Here is a 13,968-nt window from a genome sequence, read left to right as displayed (position 1 = left end):
CCAAACTGAATTTATCCTCAAAACGTAACCCCAGGGTATGTCCTTGGACAGCAGAAACAGACCGTGTGGGCCAAAGGCAACACGGCTGTTTCATGATCTGATCTTGTATTCATCCCACTATTTAGAGAGACCCCACAGAAGAAGGTGGAAGAAAAGGGCCCCCAAAAGACCAGTTAAACAAGAGACAAATAACCAGTCAAGATATTCCTTGATAAGATCCTTAAAAATTATCTTTAATTGATGCCAAATATGAACAGATCATAAAGTGACAGAAGCAAGTAAAATTGCATAGATGAAAACTATGCGCATCAATTAGGTTCTCAATTCATAACATTCAATGTCCTTGACCTGACATATTACACAGTTAGAGAAGGGAAAATGCACAGTAGGTGAAGATGAGACATGTCCTTAACTCAAGGTGAAGCAACTGGCAAACTGAAGAAATAAAATAGCGCTTTTTCAGCTTAAATGGTTTGTTGTCCTGATGGTGCACTTTCAATTAATACTAGTCATTTTTATTTTTCACCTCAGTAATACTTTATCTTTACTATTAGAGGCATGTCACATGGAGTCCATGTTGTCTACTTACATCTGATGCATAAACAGTCCCAAAACAGTGCGCTGAAGAGAAGAAAGGTGCTTCTGCAAGGTTTGGAGAGGAGACAACTTTGACCTGGAATATTTTACAAGAGATTTCTTGTTTTGTTTTGTTTTCATTCCATACACCATTTCTTCTTCTTCTTTGATTGTGGTACAAAAGTTTTCTATACTCTTTGAAGTTTCACATCACAAAAAGTAAACTCCTAGTTAGCTCCTAAATGAAAATCACTGTGACTAGGGTTAATCTCCTTAAAGCTAATAGCCCTGAGGTCAGCAGGGCCTCACCCCTTACATACATGCTGGACTTCCCAAGAAAGCCCAGGGTCATTTTGCCTGAGCAAAGAGGCTGGCATTTAATCCCAAGGCTTCTAAACTTTACATCTATACCCTGAATTAGTTTGCACAGTGACCCAAGGTAATGGAACAGTTTTGGTTAACAATTCAGCTCCTGTTTGCTTCTTTACAAAAATGGTAAGTAACATACATTCTTTTAAGGTTTACCTGAGTCATACTAGACATGTTCACATATACCCTGAAATTCCATGATACAAATACAAGTAGTAATATGCCACATGGTGGATGAGAGGTCACCTCCTGAGATCACAATTCAACTTGGGTTGCGTCTGGTCTTAAAATTTTAGTTTGTTTGTCTTCTTAAAATGAACATAAACATCAAAAGACTCCATTCTTGCTTGGAAAAGCCTGAAGATAACATGCTTGTTTGGCAGTTTATATTCTTTCTAACAATTTTATACTATGGATGGTTACCACCCACCAATTCTCACCACCCCAGGAATAAGTCATTCCTGGAAGAAAATGGGAAAGTGCCTTCTGCTAATGTTCTTTCTCCTTTCTTTCAATCCAATCTACCAAACTAAGAATTAAAATGTAAAAATTTTTAAAAGCATGTGTTTTGAGGTCTCCTATATTAAATGAGAGGGCTAGGAAACTATTTTTATTGACTTTTAGATGGTAACTCATTTGAAAAATGTGTAACTATACATAATGTGAAGAAGGCCCTTTATAGGCTCAACCAAATTTCTACTTTAAAAAAAAATGTATTCCTCATTTGCCATTTACATGTATGTTTTTAATTCTCAAGCGAATCAAGACTGTGACACCACCTGTGCTTCAGGTCCACCATGGTGGAATCTAAACCTGCCCTACAATTCCATTTCAGGGAAATGACTGCCCACTGGCCGGAATCCGGGAGAAGGACTTGCTCTTGGTATATCTGATTTTGCAAGGCTCACCCACGAACACACTCCCAACGAACTGATATAACTGAAAATCAGAACTCAAGTCTCCAGGGAGTGCAAGGGGAGTTGTGCACAAGTGGGAAAAGGGAGATGCAAAAACAGAAAGTTTTCCTGGCTGGAATTTGTCTTCTAGAAATCTGAGGACAGAGGAAATGAATGTCTTTGGTCTCTCTGATTCAGATCACTTCAGGTGAGTTAACCACTTCAGAGATTCTGGGATGGCTAACAGCCCTGCTGTGACCAACCCTTCCAATGCCACCCTATTGAACTAGGGCCCCAATAGACTGGAAGAGAGGAGTTATGGCTATCAGCACATCAACAGTCTTCTCCTAGAGAAAACACATAGTCAGGACATGAGCTGTTAGAGCTCCATGCCTAGGAAGGGGAAGAAAAGGTAAAGAGCCTGCTAAAATAAATAAGAATAAGTAAACCAAAAAATAGTTATCCCTTAATAGGCAGTTTTGTTAAGTGCACCTTCAGGTCTACAAAGACATTTCAACACATTACAGTGTGAGGGGTAAGAGCTTGGTCAAACATCGCATGCCTATGCTACACAGATAATCCCTGTACTCCATTCTTACTGAATTCATTGCAATGACCTACAGATGAGCTAAGCAGCATTCATTTTCCTCACAGCACCCCAAACTCATAACAACAACTCATCCCCAGTCCCAGGCTGACAGGTTCACCGCATGCAGCACTTTTTTCTATATCACATGCAGAAGAATCAACCACTCCAGGGTGTAACCATGGTAAGCATACCAAGTACCCAAAGTCAGTCTTGGTGCCATTTTCTCATCCATTAACCCATCCATCCCACAGTACCGAGTGGATTATTGCTGTTGACAGAGTGCGGTGTTTCAAGTTCTGTGTGCACTAGACCTCAACGTTGAAATGAAAGATCAAGATAGCCCCAGGACTGGCAGGAGGTTGGCATTTTTTTTCCTAATTGGGGATTTTTAAGCAAGTAGGAAAGGAATCACCAGAATGAGTTAAGGTTCAGACGAGAAGGAGACATCACATGGGAGGGTTTAATGCCCTGTAGTCAAATGCCGTGCAGTTCTTGGCCCCTCATCTTCCACGATGTGTGTTGTGTTCATCTCACAGATTCACAGAAGTCACATAGGAAAAAAAGATATCCATGTTCTTTCTTTTAATCGAGTTAGCCAGAATGGGTGTAACTCGAGTTTCTAGGGTGACTGCCTCACTGCTAGTTCTAGGACAGGATGGGGGAAAGGGGTGGGAGAAACAGAACAGATTTTCGGAAGAAGCTGGGCCCGAATGTCAGGTAACAGGCAGCCACATGCTAAGCGCAGAATGAAGATTCCCCACCTCAGGGTCCTTAAAAAGGCTGTGAGTACCTCTCCACGGGTGGACAGCTGCCAAGCTCCAGAGGTCTGTGTTCCGTGGCTGTCTTCCAGCCAGGAACAGGGTCCCCACCATTCTCTGGGCTGAGCGACTGGGGAAGCAGAAGTTAGATGTTCAGCCTGTGAAGTGACTGCCAGGTGGGAAGGTCATAGGAGCGTCATAGGAAATATCTGAAAGGGGTAGACCGGGAGGGAAGGCCTAGGAAAGGTTATTATGAACTGAGTGTTCCCACATCCACAACAATGCCCGAAAAGATTGGACCATCAGAGAGATTTGCAAAGTGCTGTTACTAACAGAGAAAGAATAAGGAAAGGTGCCAGGAGCACTACACTGGACCTGAGGAAGCCTTGTGTGTCCAAAGTGGCCCTCGATAGGAAACAAATTCCCAAAAAGTTTATCTTGGCTTCTGGTGGAGAAGAGGAAAAAACAAGTTCACAGTTCACGTCCACTTCAAAGATGGGTCTCAGTTCACATCCAGCGTCAGGCTGTCAAAGGGACCAATGCTAGTAGATGGCCAGAGAGACAGCACCCTCCTGGGACTCTCCTCTCCAGGGTTTAGGGTGGTGTGGTCTTCTCACAGTGGTGAAATGAGAGAGCGAGAATGGAAAAAGAAAAAGCAAAAGGTCTGTGCCCCAACCCTTCCCCACTTTTGTTACCTAACTTCTCAGCTGTGTCAAGGAGGCACTTTCTGCAATTCACTGTGGGTACAGGATAAAGGCACTAAGCAACTATTAAATCAATTGGTTTAGTTTCTTCAGGGAGCCTCAAGGGGAGGGCTGAAGTCTCTGCAGACTTCAAATAATGACTGCAAAGAAAAAAAATCAGCTCTGCTTTGGATGCATACAATAGAGAAACATTTTCATTTACATCCTAAGAATGCACCAAAAAACATGCAGTATTGCACCTTTTTTTGTTTGTTTGTTTGTTTGTTTGTGTTGCTTGTGTTTGTCTTCAGCTAGAAAGAATACTTGTTCTTAGGTGTTGCTATATATACCTTGATGATTTATTTAGTTTTTCACATGGCTTCCCTTTAAGGGATGGGCATATTGGTCCTCTCTCCGCCTATACCTGCACAAAAAACCTGGTATTTCCCTGAGCAAAGGCAGGAAAATTGACTGAGTGCCCCCACCCCCACCCCCCATAATTTCTATTGGGCCTTTCATCCCACAGACTTGTAATTTTTATTACTTTTTAAATTTTTATTACTGAAATCATGCATTAATTAATTCAAGGTACATCTTAGTCAAATAGGCCATAATGCTGAATGAGAGAACATGCTTTGAGCTCCAAAAAGTTATTGTTCCCATCTGACTAACATATGCACTTAAATACAGTACTGTATTTACTAATAAAATAGTTAATAAATGGAGGAGTGCACTTTTGGTGAATGCAAATGAAAAAGGATCTATTTTTAGAAGAATCGATTTCAACTTAAGCTTATCCCCTATTGTCTGGGCTAACTTCTCAGCATGCGATTATAAAGTAAATTGTATCAGATTCAAACATGCTTACATTTAACTTCATTTGTGCTCTCTTGCAATAAGGAGGCTAAGGTTTTACATCCAGTTCTGAAAGCCAGGGGTCGGAGTGCAGGCCTGGTGAGAAAAGACCTGTATTTGGCTCATCTGCAGTTGAGAAAATTTAGCAGCACTGCAGATGAATCAATTAATTTAATTCAGTTATCTTTTTCTTAGAGAACAATCTGGATTAGAAAGAGAATGGGCCCAGGAGGAAATCCCTACAGATCAGGACCAGTATCCAATTTATAAGGTGCTTTGTGAACCAGTCTTAAGTAATTGGAGTTTTCTTTTTTCACCTTGTAATATGCAGTTCAGTTGATCGAAATAAAAATATCTATTCATTGTCCATTTTGGCTGGTCTATCATGTTACATATAATACATCTGATGCACTGTCTTCAATGTGCTATGCAGTTTGCAAAGATTTTTTACTGGAGTCCCATGCAAATTTTAATTTTATATTTCTAAGCGATCATCTTGTTTTGAGTTTTTAAAAAAGTTAAAGAAACCAAAGCATTAAAAATGTTTCAGTTTGGGGAAGCATATGATTATTGTTTTACCTAGACTAGTTCATGGACTAATCTTTTTAAGCCAGTTTTAGAAAATACTCTCTCTTTTCCCATTTTTTAATAAAAGGAAAATAGTTTATTGTCATGGATCTTGAAAGCTTCTGGTTCACCACCCCCAAAATCCTCAATGCAACAATGCATTGACAGTTAAATAGAGCATTCGAAGTCTACTTAGTAAAGTATCTACAAAGCGTGACATGAGTCACCAGGTTTTTCTGTTTTGTTTTTTAAGTCTTTTGAGCTGCTAAGTGGGGCTTTTTTGTTTGCTTGCTTTTGTTTTTTAAACATCGGTCAGTAGCTTGCTCTTATTAACGCAGTTTTGGTTAGCTGTGGTGCAATTGCCAGTTCTGATATTGACCTGTCTATAATGGGCTATGCTATTATTCATATCCTCTTCGATCTCCATGTACTCAGACTTGCTCATAGTAGAGGAACTGCGGCGACTGAGGTCACTGTCAGAGGCTAAGTTAGGGGAACTGACGTGGAGCAACTGAGCCTGCTCTTCCCCCTCAGTTTCTCGGTGGTAGAAATAGTTGAAATTGGACACAATGACAGGTACGGGCAGGGCAATTGTCAGCACACCAGCGATGGCACACAAGGAGCCCACGATCTTGCCTCCAATTGTCACAGGGTACATGTCACCGTATCCTACAGTGGTCATGGACACCACCGCCCACCAGAAAGCATCGGGGATACTGGAGAAGTGCGACTCAGCTTCTTCCGCCTCGGCAAAGTACACTGCACTAGAAAACAGGATGACGCCGATGAAGAGGAAAAAGATGAGCAGCCCTAGCTCTCTCATACTAGCTTTGAGGGTCTGGCCCAGGATCTGGAGGCCCTTAGAGTGGCGGGAGAGCTTGAAGATTCTAAAAACCCTTACCAAGCGGATGACCCTGAGGATGGCCAGCGAGGTGGCCTGCTCGCCCTTCTGGTTTCCTTCCTGCTCAGCTATCTCGGTGCCCAGGGTGATGAAATAAGGAATGATGGCCACAATGTCGATGAAGTTCATGATGTTTTTGAAGAAGTCCGTCTTGCTGGGGCAGGCGAAGAAGCGCACCACCAGCTCGAAGGAGAACCAGATGATACACAGCGTTTCCACGATGAAGAAGGGGTCCGTGAAGATGTTGGAATTGTAGATGACCGTGGTGTTGTCGATGCGGTGGACGGTGCCCGTGAAGTCCTTGTCATCCTTCAGCTCGGGGAGCGTCTCCAGGCAAAAGATGACGATGGAGATGAGGATGACCATGACGGAGACGATGGCAATGACCCTGGCGGGCCCCGAACTCTCGGGGTACTCGAAGAGCAGCCACACCTGGCGCTGGTACTCCTTCTCGGGTAGAGGACGCTCCTCCTCCTTGATGAAGCCCTCGTCCTCCCGGAACTTCTCCATGGCCTCCTCGCCCAACTCGTAAAACTTGATCTCCTCGGAGAACATGTCCAGGGGCACGTTGACCGGCCTCCGCAGGCGGCCCCCCGACTGGTAGTAGTAGAGGATGGCGTCGAAGCTGGGCCGGTTGCGGTCGAAGAAGTACTCGTTCCTCAGGGGGTCGAAGTAGCGCATGCGTTTCTTAGGGTTGCCCAGCAGCGTGTTGGGGAACTGCGCCAGGGTCTTGAGCTGCGTCTCGAAGCGCAGCCCGGAGATGTTGATCACCACGCGCTCGCAGCACTCGTGGTCGTCGTGGTCGGTCTGCCGGGGGTAGCTGCCATCCTGGGGGTGGCCCGGGGCGGCCGAAGCCTCGTCCACGTTCTCCCCAGACATCACCGTCATGGTGAAAGCCGGGCGCGGGGGTGGGAGGCCAGGAGAGAGCCCGGGGTGGGAAACAGCCAGGGACCAGGGGTGGGGGGGACCCAAGCGGCCCCCCCACCGGAGTGCGCGTCTCCCTCACACCCAGGGGGAGGGGCTTCAAAATGAGCAGGTCGGGAGATCTGCGACTTTGCCTCTCGCTGCCTTCCCCTCCACCCTGCCTTGTACTCAATTTGGAATCCCCCTCGCCTGCGGGCCGGGTGCCGCTTTTTGCAGAGGGTCGGGTTTGGATTTGGGGGTTTGTTGGCTTTTTGTTGTTGTTGTTGTTGTTTAGATATTTCTTCCTGATCCCAGGTGCCTTAACGCAGTGCCGTTCTAGCGGACTGGGCCATGGCTTCGGGGGTCGCCCTGGCCTCCCCTCCCCTCCGAGAGCCTTGCTAGGACCCGGTGCAGTGCCGGCTCAGCAGATCCCCACGCCTGCCACCCCCTCTGCTTCTCCTCGGCTCTCCCCCCTCCTACCCCTCTTCGCCTGCCGCCTTCTAAGCTCCCACCAGGGCGATCGATGGACGCTGCAGAGAAATAGAAAGTGATACGGGGGTAGAAAATCAGAAGCATTCGGATGGGACGGACCTACAGACACCGAAGAACACAGACCTCTAGCTCGGAAAGCACTGGACGTTTACTAGGGCTATCACACACACACGGACAGACGACACGCAGACACCCGGAAATCCAAGTTTGGGGCTCTTCCATCCCACTTTCCCCAATGCCCAACAGCCGATCTGTTTACAACTTCGTTAAACTAGAGATCGGAAAAGCGCCGAGAGACGCCGGGGGAAGCTCCGGGTCCCAGGCAGCATCCCCGCACCCCCGGCCTCCCCCACCCCGTCGCCCCAACCCCCGCTTCTGCAGCCCCGAGCTGGGGAAACCCCTACCTGGCCGGCCGGCTTGGCGCAGGGGCGGTGCTGAGTCGGCGGAGAGCCCGCGTGGGAATGCGGCAGGTCGCCTTTGCAGTGCCCTGGCGGGAGCCGCGGCGGCCGCCGCAGCAGCATCCGAGACGCGCCGGGCAAACTCGCCGCCCTGGTCCGCTCGTCCGACGCCCCTCTCAGTTGGACAATCGCTTTACCGAGGAGCTACGGCGAAAATGTTCATTCCCTACCCCCATTCTCACCGGTTGCCAGCAACCTGGAGACGCCGTCCTCTCTCCGGTGCAGGGAGTTCCGGAGGATGCGGGGCGGAAAAGCAAAATATCACTCTCTCCCGAAGCTCAGAGGCAAATGACGATAAACAGCACTCTCGCCCCCTCCTAACACTATGGGAGCCCTTGATTCGATCCCGAAGGAGGCGGGCGGGCAAGAGCCTGGATCTACATGGCTCTCCAGTTCCCTTCGCTCGCCGCACCCCAGCGCGGACCTCGCCAAGGCTACGCGGCGCGCCGGGAGCCCTCAGGAGCTCGCAGTGGAGCAGGGTGCGTGCGGCGGCGGGTCCGCTCGGTCCATTTCTGGGCGCTGCAAGATCAGCAGAAACCTGAGAAAGCGCCTGGAATACAGAACAGCGATTGGCCCACCCGGGCGTGGGTTGGGGAGGGCGGGGGGAGGGCAGGCGCGAGGAGGTGGATGGAAAATATGAGGGGGTGGTTTGGAAGAGAGCGGGGTTGTCATTCAGTTCCCACCCTTGCCAGCACAGCTTTTTCCTCTCCTACCAGAAAAGCCGACCACTAACTCTACTTCCCTTGTGGCCCACCGCCCCGCCCACGCACGGCCCCTGGCGGCTCGCGACCTTCCCCGGGAATTTCACATTGGAAATGGTCAGGTCCGACGCAATGCAGGCGGTGGTGTTTCTGGCAAAACTCCTCCAATGGGTTTGCTTTTGTGCAGTCCCACAGTAACCCTCTTCGATCGCACTGCTCTGCGCCCCATTCCGCTCCTCCCCCAAGAAGGCCCTTGCTCTCTGCGGGGCCCTCCCAGCTTCCCCCCGCCGGCTGGACTCTCAGAGCTGCAGACTTTAGGCAGAGCTGTGCAGTTGAAGATCCCTGGGTTTGTTCCATGTAGTTTTACTAGGCGGCGGTGGTGCTAAGAGCCTGTCCCTCTTTAACCTACGATGGGACTTGAAGTTTTCTTACAATCCGATTATTCTGAAATACAGAGAATGTGACTTGTGGGGGACCGAAGGCTTCGTGGGTTTGTGGGGTTGTCTGCCAACTTGGTGCTAATTGGGAATAATCTGAGAAGCAAGTCGCCTACTCACCTCCCACCCTATGCCCCTCCTCCCGCAGCCTCTTTCCCCAGCCTAGTGCCTCCACAAGGCCACTTTCAAAGCTTGCAATTTATTCGGAAAGGGTCCCCCGCAGAGGCGCATGGCAGCAGGAGCTGGGGGCGTGCGCCGTGCCCTGCGAGTGCGGCTGGAGCTGCGCCCCCAGAGGCGCTGAGTCTCCGCGCCTGCAGCTCGAGAAAAGGCTGCCGGCAGTTTGGTACTTCCAGGGCTGTGGAGTCTCTAAGGAGGCTGCAAGAGCCCAGAGTCGCCGCTGATTGGCTCCTCCCTCGGCCTTGGGACCACCCTTCTCACCACTGTTGCCTCCCGCCTACACCACCCACCTCCTTAATCAAAGCCAATGATTGCATCCTCCCCGCTCTATTGTGGCTAGTGGAAAGCAGGGGCCTCTGCGGGATTGCCCAGGCAGTGCAACAGTCCCTGTCTGGAACTAGTTAAATCCTTCCTCCAGATTCAGACGCCAGCATTCCCTTCAGAAAAACAAAAGTGTATGTTCCGTCCCCTCCTTCAGATCCATACCCCAGCTTTTCTTTCATGAACAATGAGTTCTCTTATACTCCTCCTTCCCATGTTGAACTCTGCCCTTTTCCCACCTTCCACACGCATATCCTTCAATCTCAATAGCTCCAGGGATCCCTACCTTTCTGCACTGCTGCTCTAATGCAAATAAATAGTTTTTTTATTTTTAAAAATAAAAATAGATATATAAATATGAAGCTCCCAGCTGAAGTAACATCAAGTCTCTTGGTTTTGTTGCTGCTGCTGCTGCTAGAATCCTATCAGGGATAACTCTACTAGACAAGCGTTTTCTGATCATATCCCAGCACTACTGAGCTTCCCTATTCTCCACTTTCTTTGTCCTTGTCTTGTACCTCCCTCTTCCTATAAACCATTGCCTTTCTTTAAATGTCCCTAAGATTGTCATCTTCCTAGCTTCATGTGAATGCACGTGCCCTAACTCAGCATTAGGAGATTGCCTTGCTAGAAGGGATTCACAGATTGGATGGGATCCAAGGTTCCTAAATTCAGGGTTTTATTGGGGGGCATATTAGGAAATCTTCGACATCTCTGATAGATGTGTTTACAGGACTGGACCTCCAAGGGACTGGAAGAAAATTGTGAGCTAGGAACTCAGCATTCTCCTCCTCCTCTTCCTCCTCCTCCTCCTCCTCTTCCTCCTCCTCCTCCTTCCTCTTCCTCTTCTTCTTCTTCTTCCTCTTCTTCTTCTTTGAGACAGGGTTTAGTGGTGTAATCATAGCTCACTGCAACCTGGAAGTATTGGGCTCAAGCAATCCTCCCACCTTAGCCTCTGGAGTAGCTAGCAGGACAATAGGCACAAGCCATCACGCCTGGCTAACTGGAACTCAACACTCTTGATGGAAGTCCTCCCTTGGTAAGGGTCTGAAGATATTTATTAATTCAACAAATATTTGCCCAGCCCCAGCTGTGAGCCAGACACTGCCCTCTCACTGGAATGGAGACATATAAGGTCCCAGGTCTCATGGAGCTCATATTCTGGTGGGAGATACAGGCAATAAACACATACCTCATACATTATAGTGTTGGATAAAGAAAATTAAGAAACAGGCACAGTAAGTGACAAATATAGGTTTGCAGATAAGAAGGGCCTCTCTGCAGAAGTAACATTTGAACGAAAAACATCAAGAAGAGAGAGCAAGGAACAGGAAGATGAGAAGGATGGGTGTAAGAGCAAAGATCCCAAAGCAAGGACAGACTCAGCATATTCAGGAAACAAGAGGGCCACTATGGCCAGAAAGAACTGACCGAGAAAGAATGTCAACAAAGGTAGGTCAGAAAGGCAGGCAGAGCCCAGATCATGCAGGGCCTCTCAGGCTATGGTAAGAATAGTTCATTTCATTCTGAGTACAATGGGAACCTACTGGAGGATATGCATCAATATAGTAATATGAGTTGCATTTCTTAAAGATTATTCTGGCTACTAGAAACAAGACACAAGGTTGGAGGTTATTAAGTAGCATAAGCAATGGTGGCTTAGATGAGGGAGACTGTGGTGAGCTTGTGAGGAGTTTTTGGAAGAGAATTCATCTTGAAATAGAGATGACAGAATTTGGGATGTGAGGAAAGAAAAGTTTTAGGACTGTCTCCTAGGCTTGTGGCCTTAATAACCAGACAAATGGTAATATCATTTACTGCAGGAGTGTCCCAAACAGTTTCTCTCCTACCTGAACGTGAGCTCCTTGAAGTCTGAGATCTTCTGTGTCTTAGTTGTCATTGTGTTGTGCGGCTTAGGAGCTCCTTGAAGTCTGAGACCTTGTGTGCCTTAGTAGTCACTGTTTTGGGCAACTTAGGCATCTCCTCAGATTCTCTCCAGCTCACCATTGTCTTGTCCTATGGCCACTTGCCCCACTGCAGGTGCTGCTGGAAAAGTCAACTCTATGGGTGGCATAGTTCTGCCTTCTGAAGTTGATGACACTGCAAGGAGTGGAATCTGGATTCCTCAGGACTGCAAAAAGGCCTAGGTGAGCAACACAAACCTAGGGGGGCATTAGCTCAATGAACCAAGAGGAGCTTGCCCAGTGGGAGATGCAAGCTAGGAGGGAGCTCGTAGGTAAATTCCCTCTACCTTTATTCTTTTCATGGCCAAGCAACCACATGGTCTAATGAAAAGGCTGTGTCTCTTTGTGACTCATGAAGCAGTAACCAGTTTGGTAACTCTTCTCGTTGGATCTGCACCCTGTCCTTCTCTCTCGCTTTCCTTTTCTCTTCCTCTCATGGTTCTGGGTTCACACCTCCCATTAAAGTATTAGCACGTAAACCTGTCTTGGGTTATGCTTTCTAGGGAAGCTGAGCTGAGGCATGGGGAATCACAACTTTGGGATGTGTTACCTTTGAGATACCTATAAATATGCAAATGAGGATGTTGAGTAGAAAGTTAAACATACAAGGTTAGAGTTCAGGGAAGAGGTCTGGGTAGATCAAGGTTTCTCAACTTTAGCACATTTGGGCTGAATACTTTCTATTGTTGTGGGGTGTGGTCCTGTGGATTTTAGTATATTCAGCAGCTTCCCTTGCCTTCAGCCATTAGATGCCAGTAGCACCTTCCCCGAGTTGTGACAACCAAAAGTGTTTCCAGACAATGCAAAAATTACCCTCAGCTGAGAACCACTGGGGTGGATAGTAATTAAATCCAGAGTAGCAGATTAGAGCACTTGAACCTGAGGGTAGAAAGGGAAGAGGAAATGTGCAGAGATTGTGCCTTGGGACACTCTAATGCTTAGAGGTCAGTAAAAGAAGGAAGAAGCCACCAAAGGAAACTGAGAAGCAGTGATGATGAGGAGAACAAAACAGGAGAATGTGGGGGTCTGCAAAACCAAATGAGAACAGTATGTTAAGAAGAAGGGAGACATCAACATTGCCGCATACTGCCAGTAGGATGAGTAGAATGAGGAACATAGAAATGACTATCAGATTTAGAAAAATTGAGTTGAAAAGAGATTGAGAGAGAACTGAGAACAGTAGGTAAAAAAACGCTTTTGGAGTTTGGGTGCTCAGGGGAACAGAAGAATGGACTGAAGGAAGATGATGAGCGATGAGACTTTAAAAAACAAATGATGAGAGCTATTACAATATGTTTGTATGCTAAAGGCAATGATTCAGTAGAAAACAGAGAAATAGTGATGTGGTAGAAACAGAAAAATGAGAGCAATGTTCTTGAGAAAGCAAAAGGAGAATGGAATCTAAGACCCAAAACAAGGGATTGACCTTGGAAAAGGGCAATTTGTCTGTAGAAATGAGAGAGAGACAGAGAGCAGAAGTCACCTGCTAGTAGTGGAGTAGAAGTTGTGGGAGTTAGTGGACATTCACCTATGCAATCAGAAGAAGTTTTCTCAGTAAAAAGGAAAGCAAGGTCATCAGCTGAAAGTGAGGCTGGGGAAGGAGGCCTTAGAAATAGGAGGGGTGGCCAGACATGGTGGCTCACGCCTGCAATCCCAGCACTTTGGAAGGCCAAAGTGGGTGGATCACTTAAGGTTAGGAGTTCAAGACCAGCCTGGCCAACATGGTGAAAACTGTCTCAATTAAAAATACACAAATTGCCAGATATGGTAGCCTGCACCTGTAGTCCCAGCTACTTGGGCGTCTGAGGTAGGACAATCACTTTAACCCAGGAGGCGGAAGTTGCAGTGAGCCAGGATTGAGCCACTACACTCCAGACTGGGCAACAGAGCAAGACTCCATCTCTGAAAAAAGAAAAAAAAAGAAAAAAAAAATGAAATGGGAGGGGGAAACTGCAGAATAACCACTTAGGAGAACTGGAAAGTGAATGGGTTGGGGAATGTAGCAGGGTTGCCTGGCAGCACCAAGGGCTCACTTGTGGTGAGGAACCACGCATTTAAGTGATTGGGCACTGGGTGTCTGAGATAAACTTGGAAGTGAGTCAGGATAGATTTCGTCCTGATGATCATTTATTTATTAAAAAAAAAAAAAAAAAACATGTGCACTAGTTCTACATGTAGTGTCCTTCTTAAGATCAGTTTCTTAAGCGTTATGCAGTGGTAAGGCAAGAGACGGCATAAAAGGAGGTGGTCATATTAGGCATGAATGTGCCTACAGACTCACCATAGATCCTGTTGAGGGCAGTGTCACAAGCAGAGGACCC

General features: G+C 47.2%; 1 protein-coding gene across 1 annotated transcript; it reads right to left on the bottom strand.

Annotated features, from left to right (window-relative positions):
• Positions 1-212: 212 nt before the first annotated feature.
• On the bottom strand, positions 213-8,758 carry KCNA1 (potassium voltage-gated channel subfamily A member 1). The gene is made up of 2 exons (XM_050747448.1): positions 7,994-8,758; positions 213-7,627 (listed from the first exon to the last, which is right to left on the bottom strand). The coding sequence occupies exon 2, from the start codon at positions 7,080-7,082 to the stop codon at positions 5,595-5,597; it is 1,488 nt and encodes a 495-aa protein (XP_050603405.1). The 5' UTR covers positions 7,083-7,627; positions 7,994-8,758; the 3' UTR covers positions 213-5,594.
• Positions 8,759-13,968: the final 5,210 nt, after the last annotated feature.

Source organism: Macaca thibetana, chromosome 11, assembly GCF_024542745.1.
Source record: "Macaca thibetana thibetana isolate TM-01 chromosome 11, ASM2454274v1, whole genome shotgun sequence".
In the NCBI taxonomy this organism is placed as follows: domain Eukaryota; kingdom Metazoa; phylum Chordata; class Mammalia; order Primates; family Cercopithecidae; genus Macaca; species Macaca thibetana.
The sequence above is the reverse complement of the archived record's forward strand: the minus strand, read 5'-3'. Positions and strand labels throughout refer to the sequence as shown.